The following is a 22,803-nucleotide window of genomic DNA, read 5'->3' as shown; positions in this document are numbered from 1 at the left end:
TCTGGAGAAGGAAACGGCAACCCACTCCAGTATTCTTGCCTGAAGAATTCCATGGACAGAGGAGCCTGGTGGGCTATAGTCCGTGGGGTCACAAAGAGTTGGACATGACTGAGTGGACTAACTTTTGCTTTTTTTTTTTGCTTTTCAAAACAAATCAGAAAGGTCCATCAATGTGGGGTGGGGAAATCAATATGGAAAATGCCAACAATGAGGTGATGGTGATGTTTTGATGGCTACTGGTCCTTATTTTCTAAGCTTTGGGCCATGAATATTTCATGATCCTTCAAAGAAAAGTCCTCTCCATCTGCCCCACTTACTAGCTTGTGAACCCAAAAGCATAAAACGGAGATCATGAGATCAAGAATTCCACTTAACACTGTAAATGTATCATTCACACTGGCTTGAGCTAACTAAGATGGATTCTCCGACTTTATACATTTCAGTCTGGCCTCCCAAAGTGTCTCCCAAGTTTCCACTGAGAGGAAGTCAGTAAACAACAGTGTCACTTTGCACAGAAGCCTCAGAGGAAAAAGCGTCCAGCACCTTTCAGTCTAGAGTGGGCGCCCTGAGATCCAAGCTCAAGACCGTGAAATACATTCTCTCTTAAAATAAGCTTAATTAGGAGTGGTGGGGAGAGTGTTTAAGATCCACCAGGAAGTCACCATATCAGTTCACCATTCAAAATCAAGGTCGTGTATATGTGATAAACTATTTTCTAAAGTAGGAATGGTGTATGAAAGATTCAGACACACAAGTTTAGATCTAATTTATAACAGAACCTAGCCATTTCCACAGTGAAAGTGAAAGTCGCTCAGTCATGTATGACTCTTTGTGACCCCATGGACAGTCCATGGAGTTCTCTAGGCCAGAATACTGGAGTGGGTAGCCTTTCCCTTCTTCAGGGGATCCTCCCAACCCAGGGATCGAACCCAGGTCTCCCATATTGCAGGCAGATTCTTTACCAGCTGAGCCACAAGGGAAGCCCAAGAATACTTAAGTGGTTAGTAACACAGTAACTAATTTATACGAACAACACTCATTTTCTAAGGCTTTTGTTTTGCTGCTTTGAAGAGCTCAAGTTACAAACTAAGTGATAGTTTAGAAAGCAGGAATGGTGATGGTGCACAGCCTAGGAATATACTATGAACTGAACACTGGAGAGGAAGGGAGGGGACGGCCTCGCACTTCCTATGGCAAAATGAGGGTGCTCCACAAGTCATCAGCTGTAACAAACCAGCTTTTTTCACAGTGTTTTGAGGATCCAGTCCCAATGGCTTAATGCAATATTGTATGAAACTACACCACAGTTATTTCTACACAACCAAATCAGCTGCATAAAGTCTCGGGCAATAGGGAGAAAGAGAAGTGGGAGTTAAGTCTGGGTGGCAGGAGGATTGACCCAAACATACAGGCACTTCGTGAGTCATCAGGGTGTTGGGGTTCATGATGGTGACAAGCTGGTGGAGAAGGTCGGGCTGGGAGATGAAGAGCTCTGGGGCCAGCTTCTTCATCACGGTCTCCAGCTGCTCAGCAGCGTACCCGGGAACGCCGTACCAGGTCTTTGGCTCACCCCTAAAGCAGCAAAGGCAGAGCAATCTCAAAAAACACAGGATATTTCAGCAGCTTCTTACAAAATCAACCAGCAAATATCAATGCAAACAAAATGGTTCACCAGTTTCTATTTTTAAGATCTTGCTTTCCAAGGCAGTGTTCACACTGAAGAAATATCACCAAGTATCACCAGAAATATGATCTGAACACAGTGATGCACTTTGCCTCTTCAAGTATAAAGTCTAAACACGGGAATTCCACCTGAGGGCCCCCTTTCCTCCCATTTTACCTGACCCTTCAGAAAACATAGGGATCGAGCACTCCTGAGAATATAAGGTATCATGTGAGCCAGAGGGTAGATGATGACCCCAAGTGCCGACAGCAACTAGCAAGAGAGCAGCATTCCAGGTCTTCCCTTCCCTTGTCTGCGCTGTTGGAGGAGTTAAACCGAACTCCAGGGAGGCAATCAGCACTTCTAAAGGGCTCTTGTTCTTCAAAGCACAGTAAACTGTCAACCAATTAATCTGTAACAACCTATGAGGTATGGTAAATACTGCCACTTCACAGCTGGAAGTGACTGCTTGGGGAGCAGGACTGATGCTCTGCCCATATGTGCCAACTCCTTCTCTCGTGGGACATCCTCAAAGTCCTTGTGTGAGGAGTTATATCCCACCCCTCGCCTCCCCCTACAGGCACGCGAGGAGGTGGCCCACTCCATCACGCACAGACGTCGGTCCTCGGCCAGCCCTCAGAAGCCGGTGGCTCCGAGAACCTAGAGCGACCACAGGCCCTGACCCCTGTCCCTCACCCAAGGGGGCTGCCTAGGCTGCCACTGCCACCCAATGGGAACGGTGCTCTCTAGACTTCTTGTGAGTAAAGACTTCTCTGACAGTTAGAGAAAAGCTGCCTATCTTCCCACCAAAAACTCATGTGCAAGTTCAGGGCTTCATGGACTTCCTATAGATTCTTAAAGAGTTTTGTCTCAACATGTCAGGCTGCTTGTTCCAACGATAGTTAACAAAAATCTTAAGGAATAAAAACTCATTACTTTTCAGACACAGGTAAAGGGTGTGTCACAGTTAAGAGGTGGATAAGTATTCCAACCCAGCTGGCATGCTTTTCACAGGTTCTCTGGACTCCTCACCAGTGCAGGTAGTTAATTGAATAGCTCCAGTGGTCTTCAATGTGCCAACAGAAGGACGAAAAGCACATTCCCACGTACAGCCAAGGAAGCTTCATGCCGCATATGTCGGCAGTGATGTGAGCAAGAACAGACTGCTCCATCACTGGCATGTTGTTCAGATTCCAGCCACTATCAAGATACTCCTAAAAATAAGGAGATTAAAAAAGTATAAAGATTTAGCTCTAACATGCTAACAATTTGGAACTCCGCTGGTTTCAAAAAGCTGGCTGTAAATAGTCCTCAAAATTAAGAGAACGGGGGTGGCGGGGCTATTTGGGGGGAAGAGAGGGGCGGGCCATTGTGCTTACTTCCTGGATGCCCATAGATTACTTCTGCCCACCTTTGTGCCTTATGTAAGTGGGTACACACACACGTCTGATCCCAATGCCTCAGGTTTTCTTCAGAAGGAGAAACCAAAATTACAGAATCTGAAGGCAAAGGGAGGTAAGTGATTCTCCTGTATCATCTAGGATTCTTATTTTTCAGTGGGTTCTTTCTTCATTAATTGAAACCAACCAGCTTTAAGGGCATCTGTCTCCTCCTCCAAGTCTCAGCACTCACAGCTCGGCTTACCTCCTCCTCAGGTGAGAGCTTGACTTTCCCATCTCGGACAGGGAAGCCACTGCCGAACTCCTTCGAGGCAATATCGGCTCCATATTCCACGGTGACATCCTCTTCAATAGTGCTCACTAGTCGCCAAAATTCCTTCTCTACCAGTTCCGTGGGAACCATCTATAAACAAAACAGTGAGGAACAGAAGAAAGTGGCTTTCCGCAGCTGCTCATGGCCGTGAGCAACCTAAGTATCACAGAGTAGTAGACTGAGGAAAAACAGTCCCTAACACCCCAAAGGGCTCCCCAGGTGGGTCATCGGTAAAGAATGTGCCTGCCGACGCAGGAGACACAGGTTCAATCCCTGGGTCGGGAACATCCCCTGGAAATGGCAACCCACTCTAGTACTCTTGCCTGGAGAATCCCATGGACAGAGGAGCCTGGGCGGGCTACAGTCCATGAGGTTGCAAGAGTTGGACAAGACTTGGCACGCATGCCCATGTCCCAGATGTGCCACAACTGGCCCCTCTGCAGCTCAGATGTGAACAATATCTTCTTAAAAACACTTTTATAACCATAGAGTATGAACTAAGAATTCACGCTCCTCTATCAACAACCTGGCCACCACTGTAAAAGGAGTCAAGGAAAGCAAAATGCTGAGATTTAAGAATTAGAGGTGTTTTTCTGTTTTGAGAAATCCAAAACACAACCTGGCTGACTACTGTTTGGTAACAATGGTCGGTTGGCTGTGTTTGAATGATGCTTTATCTTTTGAGATGCGTCTGATCGCATCACCTGAATCCATGTTCTCACTCTCTGCACCTGACCTGGCAGAGAGTAATGTGGGCAGCCACAAGGTAAAGATAGGCTGCCGTGATTCTGCAGCTGCAAGCTCACATGTAAAGAGCCGCCAGGAATGTAAAAGAATGCTTAGGGTCTGCTGTTCATCTGATATGAGGTCAGAGACAGTCTCTCAAAGTCCTCATCATTTCAGTGAAATAAAAAGCCAACCACGGATAGAAAAGGCACCAGAACTGTTTTAGCAAACATATGGAGAAATGATATGTAATACAGGAGGGATCAAAAGAACTGAAAATTTAAAGGGAATATAACCTGAATTTATTTATAAGCCTCTTAAATGAGGGGCTATTTTAAGTAACAGTTAACATTAGTGATGTTAGGAGAAGCAGGTTCACGCATACATTGCTGGGATCCCATAAATGATACAGCTAGATGTATCAGATGGGGAGAAAACGGGTTAATATTAAGAAAATAATCCAACTAAAGAGATGCACACAATGTTTGCTATACCACTTTATTACTAGTAAGAGAAAAAAACAACACAGCTTAAGTCTCCAGAATTATGGTAGGAACCGTTTCGTTTTGGTGTACTCATTTGCTGGAATAATAAATACTGAATGAAGCATGCTTATGCTTCTAAGTGAATAAAGGAGAATTTAGAATTGTAAAGCTCACAGTGCTACTTTATGACAACGTCAGAAAAAGTGAGCAGGCCCCAGGGCACAGCACATTGACTGGCACGCAGGGGTTAGTCAGTAAATGGGGTGTTTTCTTCAAACTGTGTTTGTTGAATTGAAAGGACTGCCGGTGTTTTCCTTTAATCAGTATTCTGTTACTGCTGCTGTATGATTTGTCTCGAAAAGCCTATCTTTAGAGAAATCAAATGAAATCTTAAGAGTGCATTTTAAAAGTATTGTGGAATTTTAATACTGCTGCTAAGTCACTTCAGTCGTGTCCGACTCTGCGATCCCACAGACGGCAGCCCACCAGGCTCCCCCGTCCCTGGGACTCTCCAGGCAAGAACACTGGAGTGGGTTGCCATTTCCTTCTCCAATGCATGAAAGTGAAAAGTGAAAGTGAAGTCGCTCAGTCGTGTCCGACTCTTCGAGACCCCATGGACTGCAGCCTACCAGACTCCTCCGTCCATGGGATTTTCCAGGCAAGAGTACTGGAGTGGGTGCCATTGCCTTCTCCAATAAATTAAAGGTTTTATTGTGCATGAAATGACTACCAGAGTTAAGAACCAACTCAAATATCCTCAAATACACCTTCCCTCAAAGTTATTAAAATCCTAAATCAGAGCAGCACGTATGTACATACATGGACTGGCATGTTGAAGTAATCAGATTTGAATGCATCTGCCATTTCACCAAAAGTACGGAGAGTATAATCCCTGGCCGCCTGCTCAAAGCCGAATGCTTCTTGTGGCTTACTGCATTCCTGTCAAAAAACAAAGAGAGAGTAAAAATATTTATGTATATTCATATTTACTTATAGTTCACATATATGTATATATGAGAAATCATAATTACATGTTTTATTAAAATTACTTGTGCAGTGTAATTCCACTTGTCTGGAAAATATTAACAGTGCTTATCTATTGTGAAATCATCTATATTTTAGGTTGTTCAGTTCCTAAGAATTTTTGCAAAGAGCATACAATGCTTTTTTTAAATGAGAAGTTTTAAAAGCATAGTTATTAAACCATTTCTCTGCCTCTTAGCTGACTGCATAGCTGTGCAGTCACTTCCAAGACCTCCTTTCTATTCAGGCCCACACCCCAGTTTTTATCATGAGCCTCATTATTATCAACTGCCAAATCTAAAACCCAAAGGCAAAGAAAACACATTTGAAGGAAACGCTTTATGGCTGCCTCTGCTATCACTTCTGACCTGAGCCAAACACTTAGGACACCTCCAGTCTCCCTTGGGAACGTCATGGAGCGGCGGGATCAGGCAGAAGGTGTGGTAGCTGTCATCACACCCATCGCACAGGAGAAGCCGGTCCTCGTCGCTGCCACTGCCACACAAGAGGCAGACGTACAGGTCAACCTGCAGCATGACACAGGCACAAACACAGGCGTGAGCCGCAGTATTGACTCTTGAGAAATTCTAAGAATGTGATGAATCTGCAGCATAATCTAGTCTCTTCAATCTGCTGCAAATGAAAATGTTTCATCCTCTGTAAGGAACATTTTAAATAAAAATGCTTCACCTTCTGTAAGAGATACTTCACAATACCCAAGCATTCCCAACTGCACAGAGTAATCTTCAAGATTTCTCAATTATGTGTTTTAATTAAAGTTACTTGTTAAATATCCAGCTTGTAGTAGCTTACAGAAAGATAAGTCTTCTAGAAGAATAACATGTTAGGCAATAAATTATTCATCTAACCAAAAACAGAACTTACAAAGGAAAAGTTTAATTTTAGCATGTTAAAAGGAAACTGTTTTAATTAAGCGTATCAAATTACCACTTTACATCCTAATTAGAGTGATAGTTAAGAAGCTCTCCCAAATACATAAGGACAAAACTACTTAGTCATCGCCTGCTAGAAGCTGAATACCATTTCTCCCAAATTCACAAATGTTGAGTCTTGAGTCCCAGCACCTCAGAATGCAACTGCATTTGGAGAGAGTCTTAAAGAGGTCATTAAAAAGGTCATATTTGTTTTTGTTTAGTTGCTCAGTCGTGTGCGACTCTTTTGCAATCCCCTGCCTGCCAGGCTCCTCTGTTCATGGGATTTCTCAAGTAAGAACACTGGAGCAGGTTGCTATTTCCTTCTCCAAGGGATCTTCCCAACCTAGGGATCGAACCCAAGTCGCTAGCATTGCAGGTGGATTATTTACCTCTGAGCCAGCAGGGAAGCCTCAAAAGGCCCTATGGATGGGCCTTAATCCAATCTGACTGGTGTCCTGATAATAAGGGGAGACTCGCACACAGACACACACAGAGGACAGCCATTCGAGGACCATCTACAAGCCAAGGACAGAGGCCTCTGGAGTAAACCAAGCCTGCAGACACCTTGATCTCAGACTTGCAGCCTCCAGAACTGTGGGAAAATCGATTTCTGTTGCTGAAGCCACTCGGTCTGTGATACTTCATTATGGCAGCCCGAGCAGACGTCTTCGTTGTAGCCAACAGAAACCTGGACTGGCTCACAAAACCACTTTTCTGATGGCTGTGTTTTCGTGGTAGGGCAGGGACAGGTATTTATGAAGAGAACATTTAACTGAGTAACGTCAAATTCCAAGATCAAAAGTACTGTTGTTAAGCTGCTGCTCCCAGGCGCTCAGAAGGGGGCTGAGGTAGAAGCCTGGCTTTTTCTGTCCCCTTGAGTGAACAGCCCTGCCAGGCCCTGGCTGCCCGGGGCCCCACACTCCTTCCCCTTTCCTTCCTTGCTGGAGAACACCATCGTGATTTTCTGATCCACCTGCAGCTTACCTGGAGGCGGGTGAGTCACTTAGCAACGACTGCATAGATGGGAGCTCACCATTATTCAGTGCTAAATGGCACGGCCTCCAGAAATATGGCTGTCCTTGTCCCCAGAAGTGACTACCATCTTCATGATGCATCCGTGTTCCCTGTTTATGAGCTGACAGTACAAACCACCTCTGCAGGTCTCTTCACTGTTAGACACTGAACCAGCAGTCCTAGGTAAGGCATTAAATATTTATAAACTGGGCCATAGAAGAGTTTAAACATGTCAACTCACAGCATTGGTAGTTTTTTTAGCTCGACTCTTGGGTTTTTCCTTCTCACTTTCTGTAACACACTCTTTCTTTTCAACAGGTTCTTGCTTGACGCTGCTTTTCACGTCTTTGTCTGTAAGAGGCAGTCCAGGTTAGCACTTTCTCTGCTCTGCCTTCTTCAGCTTTCTCCCTCCTCACCACCTCCTCCCGAAGCACACACTGAATGGGTGTCCTGCAGCTCTCACCGCAGCAGCAGGGGCACCCTGAGTGACCACGCTCAAGGGCTCTGTGCTCATCACTTTATGATGAAGTGCAAACTCTCCCATCACTCAGATTCTAAGATATGAGCACTTCTGGAGATGTTGCTCAAGTCTGTACGCTTTTAATGTGGGAGGTGAAGATATGGTCTTCTTAAGACTAAGACATAACATATACAGATGAAAGGAAATTCCTCTTGTTCTTGACTATGAGACTGACAGTTCACCACCAGAGCCTTCCTCCACATTACAGATTATCCTTCCATGATCGAAGAGTACTAACCTAACTCTCGTTTCAAAGATGCAGACTTTTTAAAAACACTAGCTATTAACTAATGGGCTATCCTGTGTCAGGTATTGTACTAAAGCATTATTGTAGCTATCACATAATGCTTTGCATCAAATCTGTTTCAAAGACAAGAAAACTGGCATTCACAGAAGACAAGAAACATCTCTAAGGTCATACAACCAGTTAGTGGTTGAGCCAGAATCAGACTCAGATCTACGTTTTTAAAATCCCATCTATTTTCTATTACCTTGTGCTGCCTTTACACTAACACACCAACCACTAAGAAAAGTCAACTTTAATAATGTCTTCATTACTAAGTGCCTCCCTATACAGAACTTCTCTCAAGAGAGCACCAAACCTACCTTTCTGTGACTGACATCAAGCAATGGCCAGGCAGGCAGCTGTCAATTAAAACTCAGACTAAGAAAGCATGCCTGAAAGCAAGCCTGTCAGATATTCAGTCAAAGGCACCAGTGCTTCTCACAGATCACTTCTTTACAATTAATGTTACCAAACCAAAGTTCAAAGGAGCAACTAGAGACAGCTGAGACAGTCTCACCTTCTGGTCACTTCATATGTGAACAAACACAGTAAGACTGTATTTCTCAGGGTGCAGCCCGATGACCAGTATGTAACCCAGTGACTAGCATGTAAAGCGGCTCCACTATTTTAACTAACAGATGAACGACTGTTTTCACTTATCTGCTCTTCCTTCCTATTCGTGGATGAACTTTCTTACCATTCTCACACTTTGGAGCTGGACATCCCATTCGACGTCTCAGGTTATGAGTTCTGGCTTCTGTTGTCTCTTCAGGTTCTATTTTAATATTCATGGCCTTAAAAAAATTTGTCATATACATGAGTATGTTCTTTAAAAAGAAAGAAATATCCTAAAACCCAATTGGAATCACAAAATCCCCATAATCTTACAAATTACCTCTATTAATAGGACATTCAAAACATAGCTCCCTTTCCCCTTAAAGGAGAGACCCCATCTTTATTATTATAATTACTTAAGGAATGAATGAGGAAACTTGTAAGTTACCAGTCTTCTCCCCTTTTAACAGGTCAAAAAAAAATAGGGAAAAGGCAAGGGATCAGGAATGACTGATGGGAAGCATTACTATCCCTACTGGGAACAGCGTGTATTTCCTCCTAGAAGCTCCTCAGTTCTCTTCTGCTCACAACTTACACTCTGTTCAGTCATCATTAAGCCAAATCCTAAACAGATACAGAAATATCATAATTTCATCCGCCTGTAAGCTTTGCTGGCTCTTCCAAAGTTTGGCTGCATTCAAGGAAAATTCAGCTTCCACAGCAATTTTCTATTAATTCCTGTAGTGAACTATCACTATAACTGCTCCCCTAACAGCACTGAGTCATGGGCTCCCTCATCAGTAAGAGCATGCAAGCCGATCACAGTCCCTAGTATTCACTAACATGCTCACACTGGTTGATAAGCAACGCCCTGTCTGCTCTGAGACACAAGTGAGGTTGTGAAGCTGTGCCCCGCGTTCATCCACACAGAATTGGGATGTCCACTGCTTCCATCACCATGATGTATCATCAAGGCAGACCTGGACATTCATAGCACTAGGCTGTCTCATACATTTCAAGATCGAGATGTACTCAAACAAGAACTCCCTTTAAGACGAATACACCTGAAGCCTGCCTGTGGGCTTCAAATAGCCATATATTCCTATTCCGAGGCACTCTCACTTCAGAAAAACGCAGTCACCCATCTTTTTCCCGTCTCCACCCACCTAAGTGAAAACGGTTCTTTTACCCATTTTCTCAGAAACCCAAATGGCTGATTTTGTCATCCTCACCAATAATTACTAAATAACCCAACTACTGATTCAGAAACCCAACTAATGCCAAGAGGCTTCCCAGTTCTAAATTGTTCTTAATATGTTAATCACTGATTCTTCATACATGTCCATCAAGCCAGGGAAGAACCCCAAGCTTTCCCACCTTTGTGTGGGAAAAAGGTAACTGGGAAAACACTTTGCTCCCTTTCTAGGAGAAACCTCTCAGAGCAAGAGTATCTGAAAGCAAGCTGTTTTTGTTAGCCGTTCACTCCTAATCTTCCCTCCTGCTCCTCTTTATTTCACCTGTGTGTTCAATTCCCTGCCCCCTGCTGTTGCAGCACGAACGTTTGCCACAGACATACTCCTCTTCAGGAAGTCTGCCAGAAACAACGGTCACTACCTGCTTCCTAAACACTTTGTTAAAAAAAAAAAAGTTATTCTCAGTGAAAAATCTTCAACTTCACACCTACTAGCCTTAACCCCCAATAAACTCTGCCCAACATCATCAGGGTCACAATGAATGCCTATTCTTCCCAAGTCTCTGACTGTTAACCATTCAGCAGCAGACTGTCCAGGCAGCATAAACCTAGAAAGAGTTCCTCAATTCCTCGCCCCTCTAACAGTGCAATTCCTCCAAGTGCAAAAGCTCGAGTACGCACAGCATGCCTCTATGAGGTCAGCAAAGTTCAACCTACGAAGAGCACATGCATGAGAGAGTTCAGGGTCAGAGAGACACCAGCACTGGGCTCCAGGCCTGACCAAGCTCACGAGGCTCTCACCTCCGCTCTCATGCGTTTTGCTCGTCGGGCTGGGGGGCAGGTTTCCGCGGGCTGCACAGACTGCCTCTGGGGAATACCATGGGGTTTGTACTCCTTGTCCTTTGTGTCTGTGCTCAGGTTTGGCTTCTGCAGACACTGGAAATAAAACACAACTGTGCTGATGAATTTCTCCCGTTTTAATCTTAAGAGAACTTCAGTGGATTTTTGCAGGGTATATTTTACAATTACTGATGGAAATACAGGTGTGCAATTTTTACAATCCACATAAACGCAAAGACAAGTCTGCAGTTACCAACCATATACACACAAATATAGTTATAACACCTTGAACTTTTTTCCAGGAGGTGAACAGTGCTGCTTCAACTCATGTAATTGCTGATGTCATCTCCTCAGGTTACACCAGGCCACAGCAGGCGCCCATGAGCCAGTGGCAATTATCCCTGCTTACAACTTGTCAATTAACTGAAGGTCCAAATTGCTAGAAAGGTCCCTATATGTTCCCAAAATAGCTTTCCATACTTGGAATATCTCATTAAAAAAAAAAAAAAGTTTACAGCAATGAAATGTGGAATTCAGGAAGTTTTCTAAATTATGTTATGCTACCCTGTAGGTTCAAACATAACTAGCCACCTTCTGTTATCAAAAAGTTATCATTTGAATTGAGAAAATAGATCACCTGACTGTTCTCCCATATTAAGGCTTTCCTTTTCTTCAAGATATCCCTACCAAGTCTCACTCACAAGGCAAAGGTTCACAGGCAGCCCACAGCAGTAACTTTGGTTCTGGTCATACAACAGTGTCTTTTTGCTCTGATTTTTCTTTTTGGTTTGATTCTAAGCCCACTGTAAAAGGGTGATTTAATGCCAATGCGACAAAACAGTGACAACAAAATATTACCACTGAATCTAATATGAATTTCAAGAAAATACTACTCCTTTGTAAGAGGACCTACAAACATCACAGGTAGCATTTTTAAGAGCAGTTTCCACAACGTAAGCACTGAAGGCTGTTATGTCATCCACACTCAGAGTAAGATACACTGAAGTGATAACCTTCTACAGCTTCTGCTCTGCGAGTACCATTACAACCACAGCCTCACTAACATGACTGGCTCCTTCCTCATGACATCTGCAAAAAGAATCAAGAGAAAGGGGGAACAGAAATACAGAGACACCACAGAGCAACCATCTAACACAGTCTATTTCTAACACAGAATATTATGTACTATTAACGAATACTATTACAGATTGCTGGATACTCTAAACAAGTAACAAATCTACCACTGGCGGCACAACCTATAAACATTAAATATTCTTATTCTAAGAGATCTGATCTAGAAACATCAATTCAGTTACAAGAGAATATCACCGGCATTGTGTAATTAATTACGAGTATGTTCAGTGAAAACATGTAGATGGGAATAAAACCTGTCCACCACCTAAATTAGTCACTTTCATGTATTATATAAACTTTCTATTGAAACCTAAAAGTATGTATGATTGTGGACATATGAACTGGGCTGATTCATAGACATTTTTATTAAGTGGGTGGTCAGAAATCAGAATACTGTATGTGTGGTTTAGTCCCCACTAGTGTGAACAGTCCCATAATACATGGTCTGCTTGGTTGTATAAGGGCTTTGAAGAATCAAGATAAAATCAAACTCAGAAACTTTTAAGAATGTATATGAAGAGATTAATTTGTTTCAAGTGAAAGTGTTAGTTGCTCAGTCAATTCAAAACACATCTGATGTGTTTGTTTTATATTTAATGCTATCACATGTCAACTCTCAAAGGTTTGCAAAACTGGGACTTAGAGGTAATTGGTATCATCACACTGTAAGGACATCATCCTCCAGAGGCAAAGCAATCCCGTAAGACATTTAGAACACGCGCGACACAAGGCTGAAGCTCTGGCCCGTGCTAGCTCATCACCGCTCACTCTGTAAAGTTTCCCGAAACTTACTTCAGGCTCGAGTTCAACAGTTCCTTCACAGAGCACTCGTCTCCCCCAGCCCTTACTAAGGGTTTATCTTTCAAGAGAATTTTTAGGTTTACAGCCTAGTTGAGAGGAAGGTGCCTAGATTAACCATACAACCCTTGCCCTCAACACATGCACAGCCTCTCCCATTATCAACATCCTCACCAGAGTGTTAGAACACTGGCTTCGCCGGATCAATCTATACTGACACATCACCCAAAGTCCACAATTCACACTGCAGGGCTCCCTCTTGGTGACGTACCTGCTCTGGGTTTGGACAAAGGTGGCGTATCACTCGGAGTGCTTTCGCTGCCCTCACAGTCTGCTGGGCTCTGCCTACTCCGCTTACCTCCGCTGCCCCCAACCCCTTGCAATCACTGATCTTTTTTCACTGTCTCCATGGTCTTGTCTTTTCTAGAATGCCACTGAGTCAGAATCATACAGTATACCCAGTCCTTCCATTAGCTTCTTTCACGTAAAGAAACGCACGTAAGCTTCCTTCTTGTCTTCTCATGGCTTGACAGCTCATTGTTTTAGGGCTGAGTAATACTCCATTGAGGAGAAGGCAATGGCACCCCACTCCAGTACTTTTGCCTGGAAAATCCTATGGACGGAGAAGCCTGTTAGGCTGGAGTGCATGGGGTCGCTAAGAGTCGAATACGACTGAGCGACTTGACTTTCACTTTTCACTTTCATGCATTGGAGAAGGAAATGGCAACCCACTCCAGTGTTCTTGCCTGGAGAATCCCAGGGACAGGGGAGCCTTGTGGGCTGCCATCCATGGGGTCGCACAGAGTCGGACATGACTGAAGCGACTTAGCAGCAGCAGCAATACTCCATTGTCTGGGTGCTTCACAATTTGTTTATCCATTCGCCTACTAAAGGATATCTTGGTTGCTTCCAATTTTGGGCAATAAAGCCGCAACTCTTTGGGTAAATACCAAGGCATGTGACTGCCGGGCTGTGTCAAACATGCTGTGACAAACAGCATGTTCCGTTCTCTGGTCACTCGTGCGCTATCCTCTACGGCGGCGGCGCCGTTCTGTGTCCCCACGAACAATGGAAAGAAGCTCCTGCTGCTCCATACTCCAGCAGAACCGGGGGCCGTCGTGTTCTGGATCCAGTCACTCTAATGATGCACAGTGGCCTCTTGTTGTTTTCCATTAAAAATATACACATTTTGATTCTCCTTTCCTCTAAGGATTATTTTCAAAACTCAGAAATGGGCACAAAATTTACACACAAAGAATACAACATGAGAAATCAAATCAAGGTCTGTATTGGGACTTCCCTGGTGACCAGTGGTTAAAAATCTCCCTGTCAACGCAATGGACAGAAGCTTGATCCCCAGTGCAGGAAGATGGGACACGGGGCAGCTAAGCCCAAAGGCTGCAACTAACGAGCCTGCACCGAGCTCACGCTCAACAAGACAGCACTCCAAGAAGGCCACACGGGGACCGGAGGGCAGCCCCACACACGGGGACCGGAGGGCAGCCCCACACACGGGGACCGGAGGGCAGCCCCACACACGGGGACCGGAGGGCAGCCCCACACACGGGGACCGGAGGGCAGCCCCACATACGGGGACCGGAGGGCAGCCCCACACATGGCAAAGAAAACCCAGCACAATCAGAAATAAGTAACTTTTTAAAAAAAGAGCTCTGGGTATAAAAAAGGGAATGCCACAGATTCATTAAAAACCTGTATCTTCAAAAATATACACTGACATGTTAAGCAGGAAAAAAGTAAGATCAATTCTGTACATAAAGAATATACCTCCATTTGTACGTATGTGCATAAAGACAGCCTCAAAAGGAAACAGAGGAGAGGATTAGGTGGGATTTATTTTCATCCTATTTCCCTTTTAGACTTTTTCCACAATGAACATATCAGTAAACCCCTCAACAAATATTTATCTGTGTTGTAGATGCAATAAGTGTAAAGGGTTCTTTAAATATCCACTCCTTTCAGACTAGTATTGTATAAATGCTTACATACTTTTCAACTATGAAACTATGGGCCTCAAAGTCCATAGATTGAGCTATTTCTAAAATGTCGCAACCCATAAAGCAGAGAGACTCTTTCTCTGTATTCATCTAACTTCTGCACCAAGAAGGTTAAAAGGAAAAAATCTATTGTGGCAAAAATATGTAGATCTGATTATAAAACAAAGGCATAAAGGTTCCACACACAGTATTCTAAACTATTTCATCCATGGGTTCACTAAGCACTCACACAATCCATGTATCTTTAAACAACTTTCTGAATATTAGAATAGTCACATTCTTCAAGGCTAAAAAGAACACCTTCCTGGAATCGAGAGAGAGAAAAAAATGCTGTGAAAATCTATAGGATGCAAGCATCACTGATGGTATACTTGTATCAGGACACAGTTCTGATTTCACCCTCTGCAACAGTGATACCTTCCTACTTCTCTACAAAGCAGTTTCTAAAACCACAGGGGCCCCTGCTCTAGTGCACAATATCTCCAAGGGTAATTATGATATTCTTCTTCCTACCAGGGCCTAAAATAAAGTGGGAAGTTTTTATAATACTGTTTTGCTTTTAATCAGAAGGAAGTTTTCATCTGAATAATCTGGCAAACACCATCTTTGTAAGGAAACAAACATGGTTACATAGGAACTATCTATCAGAAAGGGGACCCATTAGCTGTCCAGCACTGCTAAGTCCCCTGCGTGAATGCTAAGTCTCTTCAGTCGTGTCCAACTCTCTGCGACCCCATGGACTGTAGCCCAGGAGGTTCCTCTGTCCATGGGATTCTCCAGGCAAGAATACTGGAGCAGGTTGCCATGCCCTCCTCCAGGGGATCTTTCTGACCCAGGGGTCAAACCTGCATCTCTTAGGTCTCCTCCATTGGCAGGCGGGTTCTTTACCACTAGCACCACCTGGGAAGACTTACCAAGTCCCCTAACTCTTTACCAAAATCAACATTCTATTGGAAAATCTGGGAGATCTCAGCTGGCAAGAGAGCACACAAGCAAGATATTCCACGTGCTATACTTTCATGTGACAGCCAGAACTACATTTTTTAAAAGCCTCATACTTTTTTAACTTATTCTTTATCATTTATTTTGGCTGTGCTGGGTCTCCGTTGCTGCACACAGGCCTTCTCCAGCGGTGGCGAGTGTGGCTCCTCTCCGGCTGCGGTGCGGGCTTCTCACTGTGGTGGCATCTGCTGCTGCCGGGCAGGGAATCTGGGCACGTGGGCTCAGTAGCTGCGGCACACGGGCTTAGCTGCCCCACAGCATGTGGGACCTTCCCAGACCAGGGGTCAAACCCATGTCCCCTGCATTGGCAGGTAGAGTCTTTACTGGTGGACCACCAGGGAAGACCAGGAATATACTTTAAATTGTAAGTGAACGCAAAAGCATGAGTTGTAACAAGTAGGTAATAACCAACTGCTCATTGTAGGAAAGGAACATATATAGTAAGCTTAATACAGGTTTCAGTGTTTTCAAAAGACTATTTCCTCCATAACCTTATTCATTCCAAAAACAACCTTTTTAGTATGTTCACTCTCGAAACAGAACAAAAACATCAGAGGAAAAATTGAGTCTTTTAAGGAAGAACTCCATACATAATCAAGGCCTTTTCATTCCTCCCAAAGACCATGTACCAATAAGCAGTGAAATAAAACAGGTTAAGGCTAGCCCCACTCACCCTCAAGCTGTCTCCAGACAGAAATAAGTTGTAGGGGTTCAGAATCCGCTCGTAGTGTCCTCTTATATGAGAGCCCACAGCTTTGCCAGGAGCAAAGCCCATCTTGGTGGCAATTTTGGTCCATTTTCTATCCTTGCAAACAACTGCAAAGCCACCTTCCTCTGCAACTAACTGTTAAATAAAATAGCAAAAGGAATTAGAAACATTTATAGGGAAATCAGTTCTAAGGCCTAGGTATGGCACCAAAAATAAAATGTTCTTGGCTGTGATCATCTTTTTTAAAAAATGCATTTTCAAAGTAAAAAATTGCATACATATATATACACTATTAATTTTAAACTAGAAATTGAAAACACTGCTTTAGACAGCATAGTCCATTAACTTTTTGTACTCCTCCAAAAGCTACTTCTCAGTTCCCCAAAGCAGTCAAGATTTTCCATGAGGAAGAACTAAATTAGCAATGAAATCTCTGATAAAGACAGAGTTCGAGCAATTGGTCAAACCCAGTGACCCTTAAAATCTCCATAAACTGATGAGTAGGAAGAACAGCAGCATGTCAGGTGGAAATAACGCAGGCTTTGGACTGAAATGAACTTTAAGGTAGAGAATTATAACTCAAGCCTTTTCAAACTGGTCACTTTGGACACTGAAAGCCACTGTTGTCTTATCTGTAATAAGAGAAACAGGAATATCGAAGAGGACCATTGTGAAGTTTAAGTATGACCAAAACCAGGTGGTAGCAATATGCTTCACAAGATAAGGCTTTCAAACCTGAAAAGCAGAGACCAATTAATCATAAAACTGAATGATGAATTTCATCTTACGTATTTCAAGCAGCAGTAATTTCTTATTTTAAGGCAATGAAGATCAAATTCATGCTGTCAGAAAAACTATTCAATGAGAAAGATGGTCATTAGGCTTTTTTACCTTATTAAGCTGAAACAAGTCCAAGATCTTCCTCTCCACGTGTGGAATTTTCAGAGTACTTCCCTGTAATTCCCAGTACTTTGCAATCTGGTCCAGGAAATTTAATTTTACACGTGTTTGAGCCTAAATGACAAAGAACTGAGCTTTACTCTTACCCAGCTTATGATAAAGCTCCTTTCCTGTGCATGTGATACTTTCATTCTTAGAATATTTAAGTGTAACAGCACTTATGAATTCAAGAGAGAAACTGTCCCAAAATATACAAAATAAAACTGATTAAAGAATTACACATAAACAATCAAAAATTTAATTCAGTCCCTACCATGTACCAGGTTAGTAGTAGTTACACACTCAGGAAGTCCTTGCGTAACATAAACAGGCCATCTGAAAAGTTCTTCATTTAAAGGAGTATCACAGGTAAGCTTCTATATGCCCCTTTGGTCTTTTGACAATTTCAGTATTTTAAAGTTCTATTTTCTCCAAGTACAAATTGTCTTATTTGCTCAAATGCAAATCTAAAAGCACATTTACAACAGCAGTTCTGCATCAATTCTAATAGTCCTGATAGCTTAACAAAAAACAAACTCTCTTAAATGTTATTCCTTTAACAGATCACTAACTGTAGCCTACAAGTCATTTTTTTTTAATTATCTCATTTTTCTTTCCCCTCATTGTGAAATTCATAGTTCTATGAGTTTTACCTTGCGTAAGACCAAAATTGACATCAATATTCAGATATTCCCAACCATGTCAAAGTTAATACCCATCTTCCTATCTTTCAAGCTTAATGTGAAAACACAGTGAAATACCTGAAAATATATACTCTAGATGCTACTACTGCCAATGCCCGCAGAGTTCCAGTGGACATATTTTTCATTTAAGAATGTTTGGTTTGGTATAGAAAAATAAAACATGGTTCAGTATGAAAATTAGATTAGCAAAACATTTATATGAACAATGTGCCTTTATGTGAGACGCGCTCAAGTCTTATTCGCCCAGCACTCTAGGGCTCAAGTCACCCAGAACTAAAGAAGAAACACTCCCCTTCTCTAGAGAATCCCAGGCTATTCATTCTTCCTTGGGGAAATAAAGTGTGTTATTAAATCTAAGTGAAGACATGCAGAAGAATGGAAGAACATAAGAGCTGGAGGATCTTCTCCATGAAACAGTTCTGAAAGCAAATGCCTTTCAAAATCTAAATTCTACTGGTTGTCATCTAGATTTACAAGGATTTAAATGCATTTATGGTTTTTCCCGTCGTCATGTATGGATGTGAGAGTTGGACTGTGAAGAAGGTTGAGCACCAAAGAATTGATGCCTTTGAACTGTGGTGTTGGAGAAGGCTCTTGAGAGTCCCTTGGACTGCAAGGAGATCCAACCAGTCCTTTCTGAAGGAGATCAGCCCTGGGATTTCTTTGGAAGGAATGATGCTAAAGCTGAAACTCCAGTACTTTGGCCACCTCATGCGAAGAGCTGACTCATTGGAAAAGACTCTGATGCTGGGAGGGATTGGGGGCAGGAGGAGAAGGGGACAACAGAGCATGAGATGGCTGGATGGCATCACTGACTCGATGGACCTGAGTCTGAGTGAACTCTGGGAGTCTGTGATGGATAGGGAGGCCTGGCGTGCTGCGATTCATGGGGTCGCAAAGAGTCGGACATGACTGAGCGACTGAACTGAACTGAACTGAAATGCATTTATTAACAGGCTGGCAATTATTGACAAAAATCAGTGTTTTTAAATGAAATTCGGTTTGCTTCAAAAGCTTATCGCCATTTGTTTTACTATAATTAACAATTACTAGCTATACTTTAGTTTCCTTGAAGCCACTGGATTTGCAACAAAGCCTAGTTCAGAAGACCCCCTCTAGAATACTAGAATACAGGCAACCAGAATAGTGGTTAAGACATTACCTCCAGTTCATTCAGCCTCTGGATACGCGGGGTAAAATGAAGTTTGTCAACATCACAGGCAAATGGTGGCTGCCAATCCTAGAAGAGAAGCAAAGGCTCTCATTAGAAAACTTCATAATTCTCACACTTAGAAAAACTGTTTTGAAGTTAAATCTCTGGTTAAGTACAGTACATGTTATTTCTAACAAGTCAAGCAAAATACAGAGTAGTAGTTTCTTAACCGTTTTCCACCAGAACAGCAAAATATGTACAATTACCCTTCTCCAAATAAATGACACAGCCTGCACACACCCCTCTTCACACCCTTCCAACCAGGATCGAAAGATGCCACTGAAAGATCACCAACCCAAGCAAAAGGGGCCCTCACTCCTCTCTTCCATGAGGATCTCTCACTTTACAAAACGGCTGTGAAGTGAAGTCATTCACTCGTGTCCAACCCTTCGCGACCCCACGGACTGTAGCCTACCAGGCTCCTCAGTCCACGGAATTTTTCAGGCACGAGTACTGGAGTGGGTTGCCAAAGAGCTATATTAATGTCAAATTATATACAAACTGTATTTTAATATCTGTAACCTAGTAACATTAACCTTTATTTTAAAATTGAGGATAAATTCTTCCTCTGGGGGAAGGAGGACTGACATCTAAAACCAACTTTAAGAATCATCCTTAACAAACCTATTGATCCGGGTTCTTGGAAGAACTATTAGAAGAAAACTGACAAGAAGGAGAGTGCATATGAAACTGTTTCCAAGTGGAAAAAACAGTTCACAGTACGAGAATAGTTACAAGGTGTTAAGAAGCACCCTGAGTTAACCAACAGGCACAGAATCAGTCTGGAACAATGAAAAGGTTCTGGAGATGGACAGTGGTGACGGTTACGGAACACCGTCAATGTACTTAATGTTACCAAACTGCACCCTAACGATGGCTTCCTTTATATTATGTACTATTTTAGTATTTCAACATAATTTTAAGACAAAAATTATACTGTTGTAGAGCTCTAATAGTGGCTTCCCTGGTAGCTCAGACGGCAAAGAATCTGCACCCAGGTACAATCCCTGAGTCAGAAAGAACCCTGGAGAAGGAAACGGCTACCCACTCCAGTACTCTTGCCTGGGAAATCCCATGGACAGAGGAGCCTGGTGGGCTACAGTCCATAGGGTCACACACACACACATAGCTCTGTTTATTGACACTGAAATTTTCCCTATGTTTTTTGGAAGAAAGAAAAACAGGCTATGTAATAGAAAAATAGAACATGGGAAGAGCAAAAAGGTTAACAGTGGTTTGTCTTTGGTAGGATGATAGGCGCTTTTTCTTTTGCTTCATTACCCATTTTAAATACAATCTGAAATATATTACATCATGTAATACCTATTAGTAATAATAATTTTAGATTAAGAGAACAAGTTAATACAAATGCTGGTTACTGTAAATAACAATAAGATACTCTGCAGCTGTAATGAGTATCTAGATACTCTAAACACGGAAAGACAGCCAACAGTGAAGGAGTAAAAAACTAAAACTCGCAAATATTTGTCTTAACATTTGTAAATTTTAAAGACTATCATAAAAGGGAGAAAGAGGTTATTGTAATTTCAAATTTATATTGTTGGAATTTATCACTATCGACTGCTTTTAGTTTAAAATTAAAACAAGACTTTGCTTTTGTGATAGAAACACTTAAGTGAAAATGCTCACCAGCAATGCCTGATTAAACATTATGTTAAAAAGTAGATTAAATATTAAAATTTTTAAAAAAGGAAATAGCAGATTACACATTGGTACAAAGCTATTTACTACAATCCCAAAAAGAATAGGAAGGAGAAAGGTAAAAATGAGCCCTGTTTAACAGGTCAATTACAGACCAGGTCTTAAGTGTCTAATGCTATCTTACAGCCTCTTCAACAAACACCACAGCTAATGTTTAAATGCTAGTTAAATATACTATATTGCAGACTTACAAAAATACTACCTATTTCATCCTGGGTCAAAAAGATTAAAATGATTTTTGTTTACCTTGATAACTAAAGATAAGGAAAGCATTGTGTTTAATTATATGAATACAATGTAGCAGAAGAAAATTACAATGCTTCTTAATATTCTGCAGCAGTATAATGGAAGACTGGATATTGCTCAGAGCTTTGCTCTCTACTACTTCATAAAAGCTGTACGCTTTCTGAATTGAATTGATATGAGTTGAAGGTTAGACCAAAAATATATCAAAGATAATGTGTCAAATATGTTAAGTAATGATTAACATAATGCCCAAATGACCTGCAATTTTTATAGATTAAGATTTATGGGTAATGTATGATACCCTCCAATGAATCAAATATGCCTATTTCCAAAACACAATGATACAGAAGTTAACTTCATTGTAAGTCTACATATTAAAGTTTTCTAAATTAAGGTATGCAGTGTCTTTGTATGTATGTAGCTTATTTAATTTATACTTGGTTTTAGCCTGCAACATTTTTTGAGTAAAATGAATCCTAAAAATCACACATCAAAGGGAAAACAATATGTGTTTGTCCTCAGGAAGTTCACACAGTGCGTATAACATGTTTAAAACCAAAACTATTTCAGTAGATTATTCCTTCACTAAATTCAGATCACTGCAAACTTTTGTCTCCTCCTCTGGTTACAAAAAATGAGATAAATGGGATAAATGTCATTCAGTTTTGAGTCTTCCACTGTCAGGGGCAAAGCTCTACTCCAATAAAAGAACTGCATATTCTGTGCAATGCTCACTGTCATATTATCCTTGGCAAAGTCTGGCCTCACTGAGCCATGACCTTTACGTGTGGAAAAAAGCCATCAGAGATACAACATTGTGAATTAACTAATCCCAAATTTAAAAAAAAAATTAAAAATAACAGCCATCAGAGAATGAAAGACACCCTAATAAAGCTTCTAAGAAGTGAAAATTTTCAAACAGGAATCTAATGTTCAAATGTCAAACAATGAAAATTTCCATTTAGAAACATGGTGATAATTTTTGGTTTGACAGTGAAGTATCTAAAAGGGATATCATGTAATCTAACCAAAATCTTGCCCTCTACCAATAAAATGATTCATAAAATCATGCTTTTTTTTTAAACATTAGAAAAGCAATTTCTACATGAACCAGGTATAGATTGCAAGGAGTCCCATATCAATTCCCTGCCAAAATTCATTTTAATTTTCTTTAAAAACTTTAAAATGTTATGATATAAAAGTACAGTTATATTATTTAAAGGCTCAATTATTTTCCTGAGCATTAAAAAATATATTCCTCGGGAAGGCAGTTAAGTAGGACACTGAAGCTTCCAAATTCTGAGAGAGGCCTGAGAAACACCACGTAAACACTTTCCTTAGTCCCAGCACTAACCTAGCAACAGTAACT

At 41.8% G+C, this 22,803-nt stretch overlaps 1 protein-coding gene across 7 annotated transcripts in view; it reads right to left on the bottom strand.

The window, feature by feature from the left end:
- KDM5B (lysine demethylase 5B) overlaps positions 1-22,803 on the bottom strand; it is a 73,664-nt gene that overhangs the window by 22,644 nt on the left and 28,217 nt on the right. For 5 of the 7 annotated variants that reach the window (XM_024976577.2, XM_059875608.1, XM_059875609.1 and 2 more), the window contains 11 exons: positions 19,416-19,493; positions 17,502-17,624; positions 16,575-16,745; positions 10,914-11,048; positions 9,063-9,159; positions 7,801-7,910; positions 5,979-6,137; positions 5,407-5,526; positions 3,308-3,466; positions 2,696-2,877; positions 1,410-1,572 (listed from right to left, as the gene is read on the bottom strand). In XM_024976577.2, the coding sequence (XP_024832345.1) occupies positions 1,410-1,572; positions 2,696-2,877; positions 3,308-3,466; positions 5,407-5,526; positions 5,979-6,137; positions 7,801-7,910; positions 9,063-9,159; positions 10,914-11,048; positions 16,575-16,745; positions 17,502-17,624; positions 19,416-19,493 (1,497 nt within the window). Of the gene's footprint in view, positions 1-1,409; positions 1,573-2,695; positions 2,878-3,307; positions 3,467-5,406; positions 5,527-5,978; positions 6,138-7,800; positions 7,911-9,062; positions 9,160-10,913; positions 11,049-16,574; positions 16,746-17,501; positions 17,625-19,415; positions 19,494-22,803 lie in introns of those variants that run through there. The other 2 variants (XM_024976576.2, XM_024976578.2) reach the window with 2 other exon arrangements.

The sequence above is a fragment of the Bos taurus genome, chromosome 16, assembly GCF_002263795.3.
Source record: "Bos taurus isolate L1 Dominette 01449 registration number 42190680 breed Hereford chromosome 16, ARS-UCD2.0, whole genome shotgun sequence".
Lineage (NCBI taxonomy): Eukaryota > Metazoa > Chordata > Mammalia > Artiodactyla > Bovidae > Bos > Bos taurus.
This window is presented reverse-complemented; position numbering and strand designations above follow the sequence as displayed.